The following is a 21,880-nucleotide window of genomic DNA, read 5'->3' as shown; positions in this document are numbered from 1 at the left end:
TTTTTCTACTGAATTGAAACTATAAACTAAACATTTTTTCATGTTAAAGCTGCACACAGAAAATTGTTAAAATATTTTATAACAGACAAGAATGTTTAAGCAAATTATACAGAAAATAAAGTCAAGAGGAGGCTGAACATTGTCAAGAAACTTTGTTGTGTTTTGCTGGCTTCATTTGGTTTTCTCTGACTCAGAAGCAGTTCAGCATTTACCTAGGAAGTGTGGGTAAATTGTACTAACTTTAGAGGTTCTATGAAAATGAAATAAGAATATAAAACTCAAAGGCTGAGGAACTAGAACGTAATAGGAAAAACATCACAGTAGATGATGTGTGATGTTTTTAGCACAAAATTAATCAAAATCCACCTACCTGTTTTTGATGTGGTAATATATTGCGAGAGCTACACTGTAAAATAAAATGCAGGAGTTCAATGTTTCATAAGCACATTCAAGATGTTATATATTATCTGGCATCAGTCTGACCATAAGTATTTAAAATTTAAGTAAAAGTAAAATGACCCATCTGAACAGCCCCACTTAATTCACAATGCTGATTAAGAAAATGCATTCTTCAAAGTGAATCAATCAGGTACTTATTTTGAGCAATTATTAAATCTTTTCCAGGAACACCAAAACTTCAAGTGATATTCAGAAACAAATTTCTCTTTCCATCTGAAATCTTAAGCTTTCCTCACTTTAAAATATAGGCACTATGTAAAAAATAGGTGGTGAAATTAAACACCTCTAGAAGTCTCCAACTCAGCACCTGCTGTTTTAGAAAATTAGTGGTTTCTTTATAACTACCAGCAAAATGTGAATATTACCCACAGTGGTTTGCCATTTTTTCTTTTAAATCAATAACCTCTTGGAAATCTGCCTAATTTACTCATTCATTTGCTGAAATGGTAGTGTAACTCATTTGTAATACCTTAAAATTTTATTTTACATTTTAAAAGATCTGAATTTAATGAAGACATTCCTTATCCCCTGAATTTTCTTCAAATAATGTTTTTCTGATTATAAAATGTGTTACGTTCAGATTGAAGAAATTTTTGGAAAATAAAAAAAGTATACAGAAAAATAATTCCTCTGCCCAAAGATTATTACTATCAGCTTAAGATATAGAGGTATTTATTCGTATCTACCTAAAGCAAACAGGTTTGCATCCCACTTTTATCCTCATTAACATTTTTCTTACCATTAAAATGTTATTCAAAAACATGACTTTAAATGGCTGACTATATTCTATTACATTGTTGAATAATTTATTAACCATCCCATTATTGAACATTTAAGTTATTTTTAATATTTTTGCAACTATGATTAACACCATAATGAATATACCCACAGATAAATATTTGTGTGACCTATGACTATATTATTTCCATAAGAAAACATCCTGTACTTGGAATTACTTGCTCTAAGGTCGTTAACTGTAAGGCTCCCCACATATACATCCCAGTATCTTTGCAGAAAAGCTGTACCAGTGTACTTCCCCACCAGTGTCTGTCTCACCTCCCCTTCACCAACACTCACCTTGCATGTTTTGGAAAAATGTTCTCCAACTGGACAGGTTAAAAAGTGTAACCATTTTCAATTTGAGTTTCTTTGATCACCTGTCAAGTTGGCAGGGTTATTCGTGTTGACTGCCCAATTTTTTTTTTATTATTTCCTCTTTTGCAACCTGTCTAGATCCTTCCACAATTTTTGTTTTACTTTAAAATGTATTGAGGAGGCCAACATTTATTTTTTAAGCTTCTAAGAACATAGCTAACTGGCTGCATCAGATTGTGTTCTCAGAGCACAGAAACTGCCATCCAGGGCACATGGAGGTAGAGGCCTGGGTCCCAAACACCTCAGCTCACTCGTCGGAGGCGGCACTCACTTAGGACCTGGGCATGCACGCTGGACTCTGAGTAGCTCAGATGTTCACCCACGACTTAACATGACAATAGCTCATCTCACTCTATCAAAAGAAAGTATCTCCTTCTAAATCTCTCTTTCCGGATCTATTAATTCAAATGATTTCAGCTAAGTGTTAAAAGTATCCCTGAGCAAATGTAATATATTCTCTTCCTCCTAATATCTTGAAAAGCATCTTAAGCTGATGAAGCAAAGTGGGGTGAAGGGACTTCAGAAGTTTGAAAAATAATGGTACAGTTTTCAAAGTGCCTTCACGTACCTTAAAAGCCCTGCAATGGGAAATAATAAATGTTACTGATTCTATTTTATAAATGAGAAAATTCAGGTAGAGACACTAGATGTCGGGATTTCCGACTTGTATCATGGTTTTATGCCCTTTCATTCTATAATGTTGCCTCTGGAAAAAAGGAAGAAAGTACTGTTTTATTCATTTAACAGTCCTGCTGTGATGATTAAATTGAATGTTTCATATGATTGGGTTTGGTATAGTGATTACTTTAATTGCTTTGATTGAGAAAAATATGGTCCCTGCTTCCTCTGTGAGGGAGCACGTCACAGGAAAAACACCACTGCACTGAAGTCAGACCAGCTGGGTTTAAAACCTGGCTCCTTCATCAATTAGAGTTTATCCACCTCTCAGAGCCTTCCATTCCTCATCTAAAAAATTACAACAATTCAACCCACATCACAGAGTGGTTATTACAATCAAATGAAGTGTATAAAAGCATGATCTCAAATATAAAGTTCTAAAGCGAAAGTTATTATTATTATTGTTGTTGCCCTATGAATAATTCCACCTCAAGAGGTCTTTCGGCTTCTGTAGATGGACTGAAGGTCTTCGGGGCCCCAAGGTTACTGTCTCCCAGATCTCCAGAGCTGAAAGCAAGCTTGGACATTATCATGACTCAGGCCTCCATAAAACACAGTGCCAGTCTGTAGGCCAATGTCCACTCAAGATCATACCCCGGAAAGTGAGAAAACCAAGCTGAGGATGCACGTGTTGGGCCCAGCTCCACAGGCCGGTTCAGTCGGTCATTGTGAAAGAAGTGGCTGCCGGGGGCCAAGGACAGTCAGCCGAAAACAGAATCAATCCCAGGCTTCAGGCTTTACTCCAAATGCCCAGCTTCGGAGGCCTGCTTGGTCTGCCACGTCCTCAGAAAATGGTGAGGTCACCCAGGACAGGCTGAGCTGCCACGTCCTCAGAAAATGGTGAGGTCACCCAGGACAGGCTGACCAGAGGGTTAGCTCAACTGCCCTTGCTGCAGAGCCAGGAGGGAGGGGGAGCTGGGAATGAAGAAATGCTATTTTCTCGATCAGGAGCACAAAACATGTTTCTGACCGTGGGCACTACCCTCGCTGTACTTCTCCCCTAGAGCTAAGTCAGAGGTGCCGGGTTCTGGCGGGTGTACGAAGCTGCTCTCGACCCTCAGGCCCGGGGCCGTGGATGGTGTGGGCAGCTGTGAGCGGCCCTCCCCGCCCTCCCCCCCGTCCTCTGAGCACCATCCCCGTGCTCATACGGGATTCGGGGCCTGGGTCGGTTACAGGGGCACGGGGGTGGGTGGCAAACTCTAAATTCATACCACAGCTATTGGCCTTCAGGAGAAAGATGGGAAAATCAAGTTCTCAGAGAAGGTATTATGCCTGTGAAAAAAATGAGCACAGAATCGTGCCCAAATGTGTCACACTGTGGCTGCTTCTCTTTGACAGTTAGAGCCACTCTCAACCCTCCACCCATTCCTGAACCAGAATTCGTAAATGTTTGTTCCTTTTGGCAACCCCCAATATACAGAAGGGTTTTCTTTTCTTTTCTTTTTCTTTTTTTTTTAATATGAATTTTATTTCGGAGTACTTTTCAACTCCTGGATTTCCATTTGGTTCTTTTGTAACCTTCCCCCCCACCCCCACCCAAGCCACATCACGTGGCTTGCAGGATCTGTTCCACAACCAGGGATTGAACCTGGGCCACGGCAGTGAAAGCCTGGAATCCTAACCGCTAGGCCACCAAGGAACTCCCCAGAAGGGTCTTCTTCTAAAATTAGCTTAGAACGCTACTGTTAGAACCCAGAGCATTTTCTCCAGGGTCCTACATGGTTATCAGGAGGTGAGTTCAGCCCACGAATGCTCCCTCTGCCCACGGGAAGCTGAACTACTGATTAATGAGTTTGTATCAATTTTAACATCTTGGGACAGGAGGTCACAAGGGCCTTGGCAGGTGCAGGATACGGTTAGGCAGAGTTTTAGAACAGGAGGGCCTTCAGACTTCCAATCTCCCTGTCCTTCATGACGTTCGTTCCCCTCGTGCTGTCAAAGGCCCTGGCTGAAGTTACCCAGGCCAGCTAACACCTCAAAATGACCAGAACCAGGTCACGTGTGACATACAAGAATTTACAGGGAAGGATTCTGATGGTGCTGCTACAGTTAGGGCCCACCCTACCCAGCTCCCAGGTCCACAATGTACGTTTTTAAAAACGGCACATTTTAAAACAAATAAGCGACTGACTGAAGGCATCTCAAATCCGGGTGGTGTGGAGAAGCATCCTCTGGACCGGGGAAGCCACAGCATCTACACGGGACGCCTCCTCTCGGCACTCAGCCATCATCACTGGCCCAGCTGTCCAGCTTCTTTTCCTCCCGGTATTAACCACAGGTTAAGCTTTCAAGGGAACTCCAAGGCAGTTGTCCACTGACACCAGGGGTTCTCGGCCTTGGCCACCTATGAGAATCTCCCGGAGGGGTTGACATTCCAGATCCTGGATCTGCGGGGCCAGACGTCACGCCTCAGTGGGGCTCTAAGCCCTCGGGGGCCTTGCGGGTGTGGCGAGCTGGAACCACTGATTCACAGACCACACTTGTGACTACGGAGCTTGTACCTCCCAGACTCCACACTGAAATATCAAATTGTCACCCAGATCTCCTATTGGGCCCCGGAGTGTCTGTGTCACAACCAGTGGCAGTGTGAAGTCATCCCCAGGTGAAGCACTGAGCAACGGAGTCCGAGCCCCTGGAAACCCACAGCTCCTGCCAGTCCTGGAGGGAGCGTCCCAGGCCCCAGGGAGGCGGGGCTCTAGGCTCGAGCAGGTGCCAGGTGCCAGGTCTCCAGGATCCTGCTTCCCGCCCAGCACCTCCCAGACCCTGGCACAGAGCCCAGCCCCAGGGTGGGGCAGCTCGGCCAAGGGCAGGGCGGTGGAGCGAGGGCACATGCAGGCTCCCAGCCGTGAGCGCCCACTGTGGGGTGATGCCCGCCGGTCCCTCAACCACCAACGGAAGGAGGGAAGAAGCTACGTTCCCGTTTAGATCTTAGAAACAAGCAACCCATAGGGGAGAAGGCGGCCTCCCTCCAGGCGGGCCCACCTCCCACCTTCCGCCTGGAGGGGACACCGTCCCCACTGCTTGGCAGGCCTGACTGCCATGTGTGGGCACACGCAGAACAGGGCTCTGAGGCCTGGACGCCTGGCCCACTGGAACACAAGAAGCCTTCTTATTTAGAAACACAAACACTCACCGCACACGCTAACGTGGACTGCTGTTAAATGTGGACTCTTCTTAAATGAGTACAGAGGCAAAATATCCCAGGTTTTTCATAGCTGAGCCAAAGGCCATAGACCCCAGCACCTTTATCAAGGCTTCCTACCACAATGCTAGTGGGAACATTTCAGGAAGAACCAGCATTCCGTCCCTCCCACCTCCCCCTTGAAAATAAGAGAACTGAAGCCCCAAAGGGAAAAGATTTTATCCGAAGACCGCGCCCCCCTTTCCTCCCTTAAGCCCCATTTTACAGTAAGAGCCCAGAGCGAAGGGGCTCACCCCACCCTCCCTGCTGGGGAGACGGCCAAGGTCAGAACCCCGCTCTCCATGCTCCAGGCAAATACACTTCCACGGTGCCAGGCCTGCTTTCTACTGCAACCCCACGTCGAAGTGGGACCCATTACATTTTGAAGGTAAAATACTAGCAGACTTACGCCAGGATGGCTTCAATAAGAAGTGGGAAGGTAGAAAGTATGCACAAAAATCAAAAATATGCTTTAACCCACATTTAAAATCACTGAAAATTTTGGCCTTTTTATGTAAATGGTAATATATACAAATATTTTGAACACCCCACATTTTAACTCCCAAAATCACTTTTTAAAAAGACTCCTTGAATATGGCCTCCCCCTGGCCCAACCTTACCACTCCCAGACCCCACAACCAACCAGTTAGCCATCAGGTTAAGGAAAAGAAAAGACATTCAGTTAAGGAAAAATGTGTATACCCACCATTTAATTGTGTACTTGAGGTTTGGTTGACTGACTGTGCTATCATCTAGGAAAATAGTCGAGCAGGAGCTGTATTTCCTTGCTATTTGTCCTGGAGGATGCTAAAAAACAATGGCAACAAGACAAGGACAATTAAACAGGGCTCAGAATTCTTCCAAGGAACATCACCCCCTTCACCTTGAGGCCAGCCTATAGAGGAAAAGTGTCTTGGCGAGAAATGTTAACACTACCAGCAAGAACACTACCACTTCCGTCCTACAATGAAATTCCATGTTCTTCCACAAAGAAAAGTCACCACCACCACTCCTGGCCCCCAGCCTCCATCAGAACAGTACGCTCTCGCAATCGAGCATCAAAGCGTGTGCTGCAGAGTCCGTAAAATCACTGAGAAACAAGAAGTATGCGCTCATCACACCAATGAAAGCCCCTGCTGAAGGCGGCATCCTGGTTTGAGGCACCAGGATCAAGACAAGAGTCCACTGCACCCATTTTCTCTATTCTTGGAATACAGTCAGTTTGGGGACCATGGAAAATGCAGCCAGTGTTCATTTAGAATCTCCTAATCTTGAATTTCAGGAGGTGAAAATAAAAATAGGTGAAAGTTATCCGATGCTTTTGAAAATACTACCAATGTATAAGCTTCAGGTAAGGTGCCTGTGCAGTCTCATGCCTGGCTCTTTCACAGCTACATAAATTTTGAGCTCTTTGGAAAACTTCAGAACTAAGAACTACTTCTGAAATATACTGTTAAAGAACAAAGAATTTAAAGAATTTAAATTACACTCGGATGACATCTAATTGAATAGTAAGTAGATTTTTGGCAATTATGTGGGCAATATGATTAGTAGACATCAATCTGGATAATTCTAGCTCAAAGCATGTTAGAAAAAAAATAATAAAATCATCCAAACAAGTCTCCACTTGCCTGGTGCTATGTTGACAATCTAAGTGTCATCTTCAGCAACCAAAAAATAATAATTCCTTAAGGATAACAACACTGCCTGCCTCACGTGCCCACCCCCAACGAAGCCCTCAGTATCCATGGTTTATGAACATGAAGGGAGCTTTAAAGCCCATCAGAGACCAAATGCCCTGTTCGATACTTTTAACATTTACTTCTTATTTAATAAGGTTTCCCGGGACTTCCCTGGCGGTGCAGTGGTTAAGAATCTGTCTGCCAGTGCAGGGGACACGGGTTCGAGCCCTGGTCCGGAAAGATTCCACGTGCCGCGCAGCAACTAAGCCCGTGTGTCACAACTACTGAGCCTGCGCTCTAGAGCCTGCGAGCCACAACTACTGAGCCCGCGAGCCACAACTACTGAAGCCTGTGCACCTAGAGCCCATGCTCCACAACAAGAGAAGCCACCGCAATGAGAAGCCCGCGTACCGCAAGTAAGAGTAGCTCCTGCTCGCCACAGCTAGAGAAAGCCCGCGTGCAGCAACGAAGACCCAACGCAGCCAAAAATAAATAAATTTTTTTAAAAAAAGAGCAAATCTCTCAAAGAGGCAAAAGCAAGGTTTAGACTTTTTAAAATTTCAGTTCCTGGATCACACTCACTTCATTCCTTGACTTCCATGGCTTAATACTCATGAAAAAACTATATCCATACTTAAAACACTGGAAAGACTTTCATCAGTTTTGCTATTGAACTTGGAAAAGTATACAAAATTTACCTATAAATCCAATGAGCAATAACAATAATATCAACATAGTCAGCTGTTGCTGAAATCAGTTTGCAGATCACCTTCCCGTTCAGTCTACCACGTGAACAGGTAGACAGGAGGCATTCTACGAGATCGGAGAACTAAGACGTCAAGGCTTTTTCAAGGCCCCCCATTTATCAGGTGGTAGATCTGGGGCTTGAACAAAATCCTTTTGGCTCCAAGTCCAGCTAACAATGTGGCTCTTGCTTAACTGATAAATAACACTCTCTAGTTACTTTATTCCTTCACAAAGTTTTTTACAGCTATCACCTGTCTCAATATTAAGACAAATACTGTGACTGTTTTGCTGAGGGTAAGGGAGGCTGGCCATTCAACTCCTGATTCATTCCGTTTTAGTATCTTTTTTTTTTTTTCCCTTTAACTTAGAATGATCAATTCACTTTAGGCATGCTGTCGTCAAGGGGAGGAGGATGTTACAGAAAAATTAGGCCAAAGCAAAAGGCATGAGTTTCCCCTAAGTTTCAGGGCGTTGATTCCAGACTCCCAGCCACCTACAATGCCACCCACAATTTATAATCAGAGACTTTCACATTTTAATTAAAAGATTCATTAATTAGCTAACCAAAACGTCAGCAAATTTTAAACTACAAACTTTAAATAAAGCCCTTTACACAAGCCTTTCTAAAATACCTAAGCATCTCTAGTGTAATGTATTAAATTTTCCTATAACTGTTGATCTAATTACATCTAAAACATAGGTGCTGATTAGAATATTAATCTTTATAATTTGCCCTAGCTCAGCTTACTGTTAAAAGTCCCCCAAGGGGTTTATCCTCAAATGGTTTCAAGCTTTAAAATCTCTAATAATTCTTTTAGAAGCAGCCTCCTTTTACTTTTTAAGTCTCTCGGCAAATTCACAGCCAGGGAAAGGCCCCCTCTTTTCCAGCCAGGGGCTCCTTCTCTACTGCCCTCTCCCTGGCGACTGTTCCCAAAGTCAGCTCCTTTCACTTGCTAACATGTGTTGCTGGCTAACATGTGTCTCTGAAGCCAGAAAACCCTTGTTTCTCTCCACCTGGTGGAAGTTATTTCCCTGTCGTGATCATCTTCCCTCACCTCTCCTTAAATGGCTTACCTATGGCCACTGCTTTTTATCAAATAGCAGCCTCTTTGTAGATTATCTTAGCAACATGTACTAAGCAGGTTATTCAGACACTTAAAGGAGAAATTAAAGAAACAACGTCTCTCATGATAAAGCAAATAAAAACCAAGAAGATTTTATAAATAAGGGCAAAGTATAATGGTCATTCCAGAGTTCAACAACAAATTAAATTACAAATTTTAGTTGGAGCCCAAATTCAGAAAAGAGGTTCCCTCTGACTTCAGATAAATAAGCTAAACAACTTCTGTCCAGGTGGGGCTTGGCGGGACCATCTGAGAAGCACAGAGGAGGAGAGCTGGGAGGGCAGCTCTGGAGCCAGTCCTCTGGGCCTCGGTGCTGGCCCCACCGCTCATCTGGCTGATTCTTTGTGCCTCAGTTTCCTCATCTGGAAAATGGGAGTGATAAATAATACCTCCCAGGGGCTTCCCTGGTGGCGCAGTGGTTGGGAGTCCGCCTGCCGATGCAGGGGACACGGGTTCGTGCCCCAGTCTGGGAGGATCCCACATGCCGCGGAGCGGCTGGGCCCGTGAGCCATGGCCGCTGAGCCTGTGCGTCCGGAGCCTGTGCTCCGCAAGGGGAGAGGCCACAACAGTGAGAGGCCCACGTAACAAAAAAATAAATAAATAAATAAATAATACCTCCCAGGCGTGGTTATCAAGTACACTAAACCAATTAGAACAGAGCCTGGCACAAACGTGGTAAAACACTCAACAGACTGTACTGATTATTATTATTGCTACTTATCTTTTCTCTACTGCTCTAACTTATGACACCCAAGTGTCCCAAAACCTAAAAAGCACAGCTGGTTTATTAGCCTAATTGAAGCTGCAGGTAATTTCGCTCAATTTCCAGTTCAGCTGGCTGCAACGGCACATTCCAATGTGGGCAGAGATGAAATGCTACTCTGCAATGTGCTCTGCAGGGTCATGCTGCTACCCGGTCATCTGTTACATAAGGCAGCACGGAGATTTCTTTTATGGGAATAAGCACATCTGAGCACATCCCAACAACTGTGTGCTTCCGCTTTTTGTGTCGGGAGGTGAGAGGGTTCACAGGGGAGAGAGGACTGAGTCAGGATGCACAGCGTGGGGCAGGTCAGCCGACTGTGCACTCCGCAAAGCGTGAGGTCAGTGACAGCGTGTGAGACAGATGTGCAGACTGGCACAAGGAGGGCGCGGCTCTGCCCACGAGCCACCCTCAGGACTGCCTCTCCCTCCAGCCCACTTTAAAGGGGCTGCAGTGACCAGTGGAGGTGGTCTCCGCCCCACCCCTCCCCTTGTCTGCAGGCTCCTCGGTGGACCTGCTAACGAGGAGGGGGGAAGTGTTCCAGCGCACCCAGCAGGCGAAGAAATGGAGCGAGGGTTTATGGAAGGAGTTCTTCAAATCTCTCAATGCTCCATGTCCAGGTTTATACAGCTTTCAAAAAATAAAAAAGGGCACGGTAATGTTCAGCATATTTTCCTTAAGACATAGCTTGTAATTTCACAGATGCTTTATTTACACTGATGCTTCAAAACTTGAGAGGGCCAGGGAAGAGGCCACTGCTTTAAGAATCTGATAAAAACTACAGACCTTCTCTTTGACCCTTAGAACACGGTTCACGCACATATATACTGACATTGCCCACGAAGGCATCACCAGTCTCCCACAGGCCGAGCGTGGAGGCCCTTGAGTGCAAGGGCCTGGCTATGAACTTCTTTCCAACTACATTTTGTCCAGATTTTCAAAGGGCAGAAAAGACAATATTATGGCTTTAAGTCTGTTTAGCACAAAGTTTCAGTGCCAAGTACTTCAAGATCTACAAATACTTAAATGCAGGCAGTCTAGAAATCCCGAGGAAACCCCCTGAGAAGTCAAATACTTCAATCTTGTTTTCGATAGGCAAGTCGATAGCACGCTTATTTGGTAACACGCCTACTTCATCGAGGGGCAGGAGTTTACAGGGCAAGGAGCTTGTGGCTCTAATGCTCCTGGTGGCCGGGCGCCACAGTCCTGGGGGTGCAGCCTGGGGTCGCCACGGGACAGGAGTGGAAGGAGGCCGGCTGCACCCGCTGCTCCAGGAAGAAAGATCAAGCATCTTTGATGCCTAGCCAGCAGGTCAGGGAGACGCTGCTCAGAATGGCCAGAAGACTAGAGCTGGATTTTTTTTTAAATTAAAGTGTTGTCAAATTTATCCTTTCTTAGAGCGTCGGAAGAACATGCAGACTCCACTGGTGGACCTATAAACAATGAGGGAGAGGAAAGAGTGTGTGGAGGCAGACAGCCTCGTGGAAAACAACGGTACGCTTATTCAAATGGGACTGAGTCAGGAGAGCAAGCGAGTCTCCTGGGGAGCGGGTAGGAGGGAAGGATTAGAAATGGAAAAGAAGTGCTCCCGTGGACCTGTGTGGGGTCTGCTGCCGTATCGTCCACACACATCTTCCCAGGATCGGCAGCTGTCTGGGGCTTCTGGACAAACACTGGCCCCGGGGAGAAATGCCAAGCCGTGCTCGTCCAGTCACAGACCCCACAGAGCACGAGTGCACTGCAGCGTTCTTCACATTCTTCCATGTGCGAACAAGATTCACGGGCCATTTCCCCATCACAGACACAGTATGACAGCTCTCTGCACTGGACAGTCATTATGAAGAACACAGGGAAACAGCTCCACTTACATGGTTAATGAAGAGACTCTTGCGTTTTTCTCTCACTGTGAAAACAAAAGATGCAACAGAAATGTTACTCGCCTGCGTGCCAACCCCTTGCAGGCTGTTGAGGACGGGCCTCTGCGTCAAGGTCCCATCCTTCCACCAATCAACGTGCCCAGATGCTCAACTTACTACATAAGAAATGCAACCTGCACAAATGCAGATCTGACCTCGGCTAGCTAACAGAGCAAAACCTAAACCCACTGGCAACATGGCACCCGACAAAATCACTGCAGCCATAGTTAACTGAGGGGTAACAGCTTTCTAAGAACTAAATAAAGTAGTAACTAGTAAATCTCATAAAACTTGCATGCATCCACTAATATAAGATGATCAACAGATAACAGGACGATTTATTTCTAACCCAACCAGACCCATAAACGTCCATACTATTTGGGTGAAATACGATAACAACAGTACCCATAACAGCATTAAAATACAGGACAGTGTATGTCGGAAGCACTATCGGTCATGGAATCCAATTACTCTCCGTGCTGGTGCTGGGGAGGAAAACCGGCTTCTGTGGAGGCCGCACAGAGCATCCTGCCCCCTCAGGGAGGCTGATCAAACTCACAACAAAAACACCGCCCCTTCTGAAATGCTGTTCTCACGCTGCTGTCTGCGAGGTGTGGTCTGCACCCAGCCTTCCGTGCCCCAGATCCCAGTGTATCTCAAAATGGGGGCCCCTCAGCCCCAAAGATGTAGAAGGGGGACAGGGAACCCAGAGGAGCCTTTTGACAACGTAGTAACATTGAGTCTTGCATTTTCTTTCCTGAAGACTTACTTTTGAGAATATACACTAATCAGTCAACACAGGTAATGAGCAGGTCACTGGAGAGGACAGAGATATATTTAAATCAAAAGGGAAGCTAGGAACACTAGTTGCGAGGAAAAGGGCAGGTGGGGCTCTTTCATTTAACCTGGATTTGAGTTCCCTGTCCGTGCCTGGCAAGAAGATGAGGCCCACTGCTGCTCTAGAGGGCGCGTGAACGCTGGTGCTTCCCCACGCTCCTGAGTGCATCGGGTTAGACCAGGCGCCTCCAAGTGACAAGAGCAGTGAATACAAGTGACCGTCATTCACATGGCTGGTAAAGCCTTTCAGGTGTACTTCCCAGAAACTCGGAAGTGCGGAGCTCCTACAACCAGGTGAGAAACTCTTTGGTAAGTAAGTGGACTCCAATTCCTTACTGTCAACAAAACTGAAGACTGAACTGCAGCTATTAGGAATTATTTTGGATGATAAATCCCTTGGAGTTTTTTGACATATAAACCAAGTAGAGTGGAAAGAATTTAGTGGTTAACAAAACTCCTTCCGTCCCCATCTATTGATGTGTATAAACAAAGCCCTTCAGCACGTACACATCCACAGAAACAAGAAGATCTGATGGCTAGCACCTTGTTCCAGCCACATGTAATAGTCATCCACAGAAACATCTCAGTAAGAAATGTTTTTCCAAAAATTAGTTCACTTTTCTGTTTAATAGTTATTCATTAACATGCTAATGCTTGTATTGTTTTGATCAACTGGGAACTAACAATAATGATACCACAATCCAGAATTTATTTATAACACTTAGAGACTTATGAGAAATAAAAATTAAATTCAAGTGAGATCCATATTTTCATAGAAGTATGACAGTGTGACAAGTTGAGTTTTAGAAATCGAATATATTACATTAGGATAAAATTCTATGAAGAAAATGGCACGGAAATACAAGTTCAAGATGAAAGGAATGATGTGAAATTTCCAACTGTTAAAGAAGAGCGTGTTCATACATTTTTAAATGACTGCTGACGGTGGATTATCAAATCACCATGGTATTAAGATTTTATCTGAAACGTTTTTTAAAAGAGGGACCGTTTTATTTTAAAATACCAATGTTTACATCAGAAATTACATCCTTTGATAGCGTGAAAAATTGGTATGGTCAACATAAAAATGTTTAAGGGAGTTCATAGTTTTTAAAAGTTATTTTCCATGGTTTATAGCATGAAAATCAGCAGCATAAGAGCTTTGGGCTCCTATGGATTCTTCAATATCTCACTGCAAACGCATCCCCTGTGGAATCTGGGAAGCTGTGGGGAGACACACAGAGTGACTGACGGGGAACTAGAGAGACAGGCACCCTAAACAGGGCACCCAGGACCATGATAAAGAGAACTGGGACCCTCACAGGTACAGGGTTTGGCTGCCTGCAAATGTCTGACTAAAGGAGAACTAAAAGGCTGGTCCGCTCATCATGCAGGAGTTCAACACTGCCAGGAACAGAAGCCGGGCCCCAAAACACTTCTCAATGTTGGTGTTCCTGAATGACTGTGCAAAGAAAACCAGAGCTCATATTTTAATTTCTGAATTTTAGTCTTTCTACTTTGGCTTCAAGTCATTCAAGGGACAAGTTGCTTTTATTCCTTTAAATATTTCAAGGAACTCGTGAAAAACACACAGATCACACATTCACACACACACACACACACACACACACACACACACAGATAGGTTTTCATTTTTGTCCAACTTCCTTCTTAAAGGAAAGAACTTTTCTAAAAACCAAACTAATTAATACAAAAAATATATAGTTTGACTGTTCTCTCCTAATACTTAAAAGAGTAGGCTCTCATGTCTTTGAAAACAGCAAATTAAAACGGAATAGAAAAGGAAAAGATACAATCAACTGCAATTCTCCCCCACAAGCAGAAATGAGAGCACGAAAAGGCCAGGCTGAGCAGACTAATCTCTCACAGGCACCTCCTCTCCCACTACAAGGAGTCCTTGGTCCCTTCTTTGTTGAGTGGTTCTCATACAAAGGAAGTCCACTCTGACATCTCACATGTGTGGGGAAATGACCGAGAGAGCAGTCCGTTGGGCTTGGGACAGGACCTCCCTAACTTCGGCCAGCTGGGGAGGTCTGATCAGGCACGCCTTCCGGATCACGGTCAGCCCAGCCTAAACCTCTTTGCTATTCAGAGGGAAAAGGAACTTAACAGCCAGGAAGCTCCTAATGACTTAATGCAGGCACATCTAAAGCAGAATCACGGAACAGCTGGTGGCAGGGAGCGTGGCAGGCAGAGCCTGGCTGCCAGGCCGAGTGCTAGGGAAGGAAGGAGGGCAAGGGTCTGCAGAGCAGAGAGCTGTGAAGGCCGTGGTCCGGGCGGAGCTGCCCCAGTATAACTGCCATGGCCCCATCCATGGTCTCCCACCCGCAAGCCTATCCTGCACTGCAAAGGAGCACATCGACCTCAAGAAGAGATCACCAGATTCAAATGAAAATGTGTGCTTATAAGCTCACATCACAACAATTCTTCCAAGGTTGGGGTCCGTGGGGCACAACTGGAGCACGTGGAACCCACAGGTTTGAACTGCTCTAGTACTCCTGGAAGTGGAGGGAGTGTCGCAATGGCAATGGAAGTTTACCCAAGTGAAGACAGATCACAATCAAATCAAGAATGTCTCCTGGCTTTGTCTTTTCCTCCTTTCGACCACCTAGGGTGAACACATCCTCTGTATCAGGCAGAGCAAGGCAAAGGGATACTGAGATCCAGTATCACACGTTCCGTTCCCTCCAGGAGCTCGTTGGTGATACACACGAGGAAATAGTTTTAAATACCACAATATGGTTCAGATATGAAGAAACGATTCACAGGCTACCCTCAGGGCCACTTAATCTAGCCTGAGGGGTCAAGAACACCTTCAAGGAGGAAGTGGTAGCAGAAATGGGCCTTGAAGACTGAAGAGATGAGCCGTGTGGAAGACAGAAGGGAAAGCCCAGGTAAACGCAAAGGAGCAGGGGGCGAGTGGCGCCCTGGGGTGCCGCAAGCGATCCAGCGCGGCGGACACGGTGCAAAAGGAGACAGGCTGGAAACAACGGCGGGGGACGGACCTCCAACGGCCTGTGTATCACGCTAAGCTGCTTGGAGTTTAACACCAAGGCAACTGGGGAACCACAGAGAAGTTTTAGCAAGGAAGCGACATAATCAGATCTGATTTACAGAAAGTCTCTTCACCTAGCAGCAGCGTAGACACAGGACCGGGAAGGGAAAAGGTCAAAGGCCGGGCCAGGGGCTGCGGCAGGAATCGAAGTGAGAAATTATGAGTCTGGACTGAGGTGGCAGCTACAGGCATGGGACAGAGCAGTCAGATGAGGGAGACACTGAAGAGGTAAAACGGATACACGTTCGATGAACCTGGATGCGACGGTGGCTGGTAAATGTTTCACAGATGCCTTTTAAATAAAAGGAAGAAGAAGGAGAATGCCCTGACTTGTGGCATTTGCCGATTTCCATGCTGTGAACACGGCCATCACGGCTGTTTCGAACTCCTGGCCTGCAGTCACTGATCCTGGAGCTGGAAGAAACAAGCATGGTCGGCTCCAGCACCACGGCCAGCAGGCAAGCACCAGAAGAGGGAAGAGCCTTCTCCGGCCTGGGGAGAGGGAAAGGCAGGAGGTGAAGCCCAGTTACTAAGGTCTGTTTGGGACACACTGAGTTAGAGGAACCAATAGCCTTCAGTGTAAAGATGTCCAGCAGCCAGTTGGAAGGACGGATTTTGAATGCTGCAGAGCAAAATCTGGCTGGACATTCTAGTGGACGTGGAAGCCGCAAGGAACTGTACGCAGGCCAAAAAGATAAGAGGGTAAAAGCACATAACCCTAGAAAACACTAACATCAGAGGGATAAAGGGAGAAGCTGATTAAGATGTCTGAGAAGCACCTTAAAGAAACAGGGGGTTTCTCAGGACCCATTTCCAAATAGCCAATTCTCTGTGATCAACTCACCAAAGAATGAACTCTTTAAAGTTACCAAATTTACCTATTTTAAAAAACCTATTTCTTTTCATCATCTATAAGGCAAGTGTTCATTAGCTGGACTTGTCTTCAGCAATCTGGCCTATGTGAGCAAGTGCCACACAAGAGCGGGAGCCACCGGAGGCCGTGTCCTCAGCAGCCTCAGCGGTCACACCACAGAATGGGGGGAGGGAGGAGGAGGCCAGTGGGAAAGCAAAGGGAAAGGGAAGGAGGAGTCAGCACCAGGGCTTTCACGCGGCAGGTGGGAGACGGTGTCAGTTATCTTTCCTTTTCTTGTTTTTAACCTGTGAGACCCAAGTAGGTTTACACTGAAAGGAAAGAGCCAGCACTTGAGAAACTGAAGCAAAAATCAGAAGGATCAGAGTCACTGATACCCTAATGATCCAGACAGGAGAGGAAGGAGACGAGAGGTGGAGGAGAGGTGAAGGGGAAGCTACGGGTCCCTGACTCACACCTGGACATGCTGTTAGGTCGGAGAATCCTGCCACCCCTCTCCCCGTGGCAACCAAGGTATGTGTCATCCATCTACTTAGAGGCTCTAATGCCATTCCACACAAATCTAGGTAGAAAAGTTTCTGACTGATGTTGGTCTGTACCCTAAATTCACAGGAAGCAAGAACCAAATCTGAAAGTATGCCAGTCAGGTAACTTGTTTTCACAGCACCACATTCAGCGCAAAAAATTGCTTCTGATCCCCATTTTTCATTGTCCCAAACCCTCACCCCATCGCCACTTTCCTGCCTGGCAATACCCACCCCTCCCAATGGGCTCCCACTTCACCAGGTGAAGAAAAAATGTCGTTTTGTTTTTACCCAATACGTTCTAAACTTATTTCACAAGTATCTGATACCTACGACGATTTATTCTCACTCTTGGAAACACTGTTTTTTTAATAAATGCACCAAATTCTCTCAAATCAAGTCAGTGGCCTGCTTAATTAAAGAGTGCCAATATTATATCAGCATTATACTACATCAAAGTTGTCACCTAACCATAACTGAGGAGGTATCAGTTCTTATAAATGAACTTACTGTCTTAAATATGTTTATTTTTATTTTTTTTTTTATTAATTTATTTATTTTTGCTGTATTGGGTCTTCATTTCTGTGCGAGGGCTTTCTCTAGTTGTGGCAAGCGGGAGCCACTCTTCATCGCAGTGCGCGGGCCTCTCACTATCGCGGCCTCTCTTGTTGCGGAGCACAGGCTCCAGATGCGCAGGCTCAGCAGTTGTGGCTCACGGGCCTAGTTGCTCCGCCACATGTGGGATCTTCCCAGACCAGGGCTTGAACCCGTGTCCCCTGCATTGGCAGGCAGATTCTCAACCACTGCGCCACCAGGGAAGCCCCAATATGTTTATTTTTTAGTCAGTTTAGGACTCTGTCAAAATTAGAGCTTAGCAATTTGCCAATAGAGTCAGGGCTAGAATCACTAGGGCTCCAGCACTGTAATATAACATCTGCATCACTGTATCATCATTTAACAAATTCCTCCCACTACTCTTTTTCTTTAAATTTATTTAATTTATTTATTTTTGGCTGCATTGGGTCTTCATTGCTGTGCAAAGGCTTTCTCTAGTTGTGGTGCTCAGGTTTTTCCTTGCGGTGGCTTCTCTTGTTGCAGAGCATGGGCTCTAAGCGCACGGGCTCAGCAGTTGTGGTGCACGGGCTTAGTTGCTCCATGGCATGTGGGATCTTCACGGACCAGGGATCGAACCCGTGTACCCTGCACTGGCAAGCAGATTCTTAACCACTGCACCACCAGGGAAGTCCCCTTCCGCTACTCTTTTCTACAGGAATTCAACTGAGAGACTGTGTTCACCATACTGTGTGTTTTCTCTCTCCTTTACGGTGAGATTAGCCAAGGGCTGAAAAGAGTGGAAAATCCCCCAGGAGAAATTCCACGCCACAGAACAAAACTGGTTAGCAGGAGTTTGACAGAAAGAAAACATCTACCCCTAGTGTACAGGCTCAATTCGGCTCTCAAATGACACAACAGAGACAATGGTGCTTTAATTTAGGGTTATATTATGCCTTCTTTTACATACTAATACTTCTGATCTTTAGAGAATTTATGCAAAGATCAATTTTTAAAGGAAAATTTCTGACTCTTGGGGTAGAAACTACTTAGAACTAATCCAGCTGACTGGCAAAATGAGGACAGTTGCTTCAAATAGTAAATTCTAAAAGCATAACTATAAAATAAAGAAACCCCAAGGGAACCACCACCAAACAATATCCTTAGGGGTCACTAAAGGGGATTCTATTTTTATCCTGAGAATCACACCTAGTGGAAAATCAAGACAGGCTAGTTACCAACATAAGTCTTCTTTAAAAAAAAAGAGGGCTTCCCTGGTGGCGCAGTGGTTCAGAGTCCACCTGTCGATGCAGGGGACATGGGTTCGTGCCCCGGTCTGGGAATATCCCACATGCCGCAGAGCAGCTGGGCCCGTGAGCCATGGCCGCTGAGCCTTTGCGCCTGGAGCCTGTGCTCCGCAATGGGAGAGGCCACAACAGTGAGAGGCCCGCGTACCGCCAAAAAAAAAAAAAAAAAAAAAGGCAGCATAAATATATCAGTAACCTACCGTCCGTCTGAGATTTACTGAGGAATATTGTGCTGGCCCGAGGATGGTCTGAAGGATTGAATTCCATGTTCAAATCTTTAAAGAAAGAAAAAGAAAATATATGAATATCCATCTGATAACTAAAGGGAGTCAAGATTTTCAATCTTAAATTACTAATACATTCAAGGATTCTGGAAAAAACCAACAGTTACTGTGCTAACAGATTCTTCTAGGTTCAACTGAGAACGCTGCTATTTAGAAACTTGAGAAAGTTATACAAAAAAATTAGACACTTGGCTGGAGATCTATTAGCCCAAAACTCCACTTTCTTTTCAAAAGTCTGTTCTGCACCCAGGATACTACAGAATAGCAGGACAAAGTCCTAACACGTAATTAAGGAGAGTTATGTGCTACAACTGACTCATCTAAACCCCCCGTCAAGCGAGTGATATTTCCTTGTTAAAGTGACTAAAACAGAATACCTCAGCCAAATCAGCATCTACATACTCTGCTTAATTAAGACTGTCCTTTTCTGAAAACTTAATCCTTTAGAGCAAAAGCTCAAGTTGGCCATCTGTGGGCATAACCTGGGCCATGGATGTAAGTTTTGTTTGACTCATTCATTTTCTTTCCTTTGTAAAAAATTTGAGCCAATAGATACTGATTTTTACATTTCAAACACATACCACAAAGGAAAAAAGAAGGTCTGTGTTTCCAGCTTCTCTTGAGAAATCAGATCACTGGCAACACCGGGCCCCACCACAGCGGTCACAACTGGCAGGACCTGAGACCCCAGCGCCCCCAAGCGCCCAGTCCTCACCTCACCCTCTGCCTACTTCGTACCCCTTCTTCCCCCACTGGCATGTGGCTCTGTAATCCTGCCTTAGAACAGTCTCCAAGGGCTGTAGGCTTGTCAGTCCAGTATAAACAATTAGAATCCGATCACAGGAGAGCTCTTCCAATTAAAAAAAAAACAAAGATTCCACAGGGAAAGAATGGTTAAGCAAAACAAAAGAATAAAGTTAGAGGAGGGAAGAGAGAAGATCAAAAATAATGGAGGGACTTCCCTGGTGGCGCAGTGGTTAAGAATCCGCCTGCCAATGCAGGGGACACAGGTTCACGCCCTGGTCTGGGAAGATCCCACTGAAGCCCTTGTGCCTAGAGCCCGTGCTCTGCAACGAGAAGCCACTGCAATGAGAAGCCCACGCACCACAAGGAAGAGTAGACCCTGCTCGCCACAACTAGAGAAATGCCCATGCGCAGCAACAGAGACCCAACACAGCCAAAAATAAATAAATAAATAAATAAATAAATTTATTCTTAAAAAAAACGGAAAGTCAGAATGGTCTTCAAATCAGCTTCCAACATCAGAATGAAAACTATTTTGAGTTCCATTATTTCAGTAAATTTGCAAAGAAATCTAATCAACACCAATAAAACCAGATGGTATCTATCCTTAGTTTAATAGCTAACCCAGTCAAAGATAAAAGGAAAGAAAAAACAAGGATGGCCACATGTATCCAGGAGGCAACACCTGTCACAGAGACCCCTCGGCAGACCTCTGAGATGAGGCCTCTTCCTACATCAGCCAATGGCTCGCTGCACTACAGCTGCTCACCTCCCGCTGGGGGCTTGAGGAGAGCAACACCTGAATCGCAAACACTATTTTAATTATCTGGTCCTTCTGTAACAAGTATTAAAGTTATATATAGTGGTTTCACAGATGAAGGCATTAAGGGATTTTGATGGAAGGAGAAAGACAAAGGAAACAACTTTTCAAACTTGCTTCCATTTGTACTAGATAAAGTTAGGCCAGAAATGTCTGGTAAAAATGAGTCTGGGGCCTCCCTGGTGGTGCAGTGGTTGAGAGTCTGCCTGCCAATGTGGGGAACACGGGTTCGAGCCCTGGTCTGGGAGGATCCCACATGCCGTGGAGCAACTAGCCCCGTGAGCCACAATTACTGAGCCTGCGCCTCTGGAGCCTGTGCTCCGCAGCGGGAAGGGCCGCGATAGTCAGAGGCCTGCACACCATGATGAGGAGTGGCCCCCGCTTGCCGCAACTGGAGAAAGCCCTCGCACAGAGACGAAGAGCCAACACAGCCATAAATAAATAAATAAATAAATAAAACACTGATTTATAATTTCTAAAAAAAAAAAAAATGAGTCTGTGAGGAGCCTGACCAGAATGCTCACTTATGTCCCGGGTGGTTTCCTGAATGGGTGACAGGCCAGGTATCATTTCTACCCATTCAATGATACAGAGCAAGTCAGGAAGAGTTCAGAGGAGCCTTCAAGCTCTGGGCTTGACGTGATGTCACAGGTGAGGCGAGTGAGGCCAAGAGAGCTGAGTGTCGAGCGGGGTGATAACAGAACCTGGGTTGGGAGCTGTGGTCTCCAGCGGCAAGTCCAGAGTTTCCCCACCGTCCCTGTTAGGCCAGACCTTGCTCAGATCCCCAGTGCCCCAAAAGGACTGGAGCCTGAAACAGGAGGGAGGTAGAGGCTGATGCGGAGGGAAATCCAGAAGCCCCTAAAGCTGGCTTCCAAGTTCTCCCTGGAATTTAAGTTTTAGGATCTAGATCCTAGATGAGATAACCAGGAAGTTTCCACAAAGAGAAAAATCAAGGACTTGTTTCTGGACACAGGGCAATGCAATGTTGCTGAGGGAAACAGATCATCAGTTAAATTTTATGTGAAAGCACGTCCAAATGTTTACACTTGTTCGGGGGCAACATCTCATGGGCTGCCAGGACATTACTTAAAAAAGGATTTAACAGCAAGTTGGTGTGCATTTTCTCCAATCCTAAGCAGATTCATATTCCATAACTGTGG

General features: G+C 45.4%; 1 protein-coding gene across 1 annotated transcript in view; it reads right to left on the bottom strand.

Annotated features, from left to right (window-relative positions):
• Positions 1 to 21,880, bottom strand: part of CCNY (cyclin Y) — a 126,671-nt gene that overhangs the window by 13,776 nt on the left and 91,015 nt on the right. The window contains exons 2-5 of the mRNA XM_081228739.1: positions 19,073 to 19,147; positions 11,658 to 11,692; positions 6,180 to 6,280; positions 371 to 406 (exon numbers count right to left, since the gene is read on the bottom strand). Coding sequence (XP_081084865.1) covers positions 371 to 406; positions 6,180 to 6,280; positions 11,658 to 11,692; positions 19,073 to 19,147 — 247 coding nt within the window. The remainder of the gene's footprint in view (positions 1 to 370; positions 407 to 6,179; positions 6,281 to 11,657; positions 11,693 to 19,072; positions 19,148 to 21,880) is intronic.

This window comes from Mesoplodon bidens, assembly GCF_964165515.1.
Source record: "Mesoplodon bidens genome assembly, chromosome: 3".
NCBI lineage: Eukaryota > Metazoa > Chordata > Mammalia > Artiodactyla > Ziphiidae > Mesoplodon > Mesoplodon bidens.
Note: the sequence above shows the minus strand (reverse complement) of the source record. Positions and strands in the feature narration are given on the sequence as shown.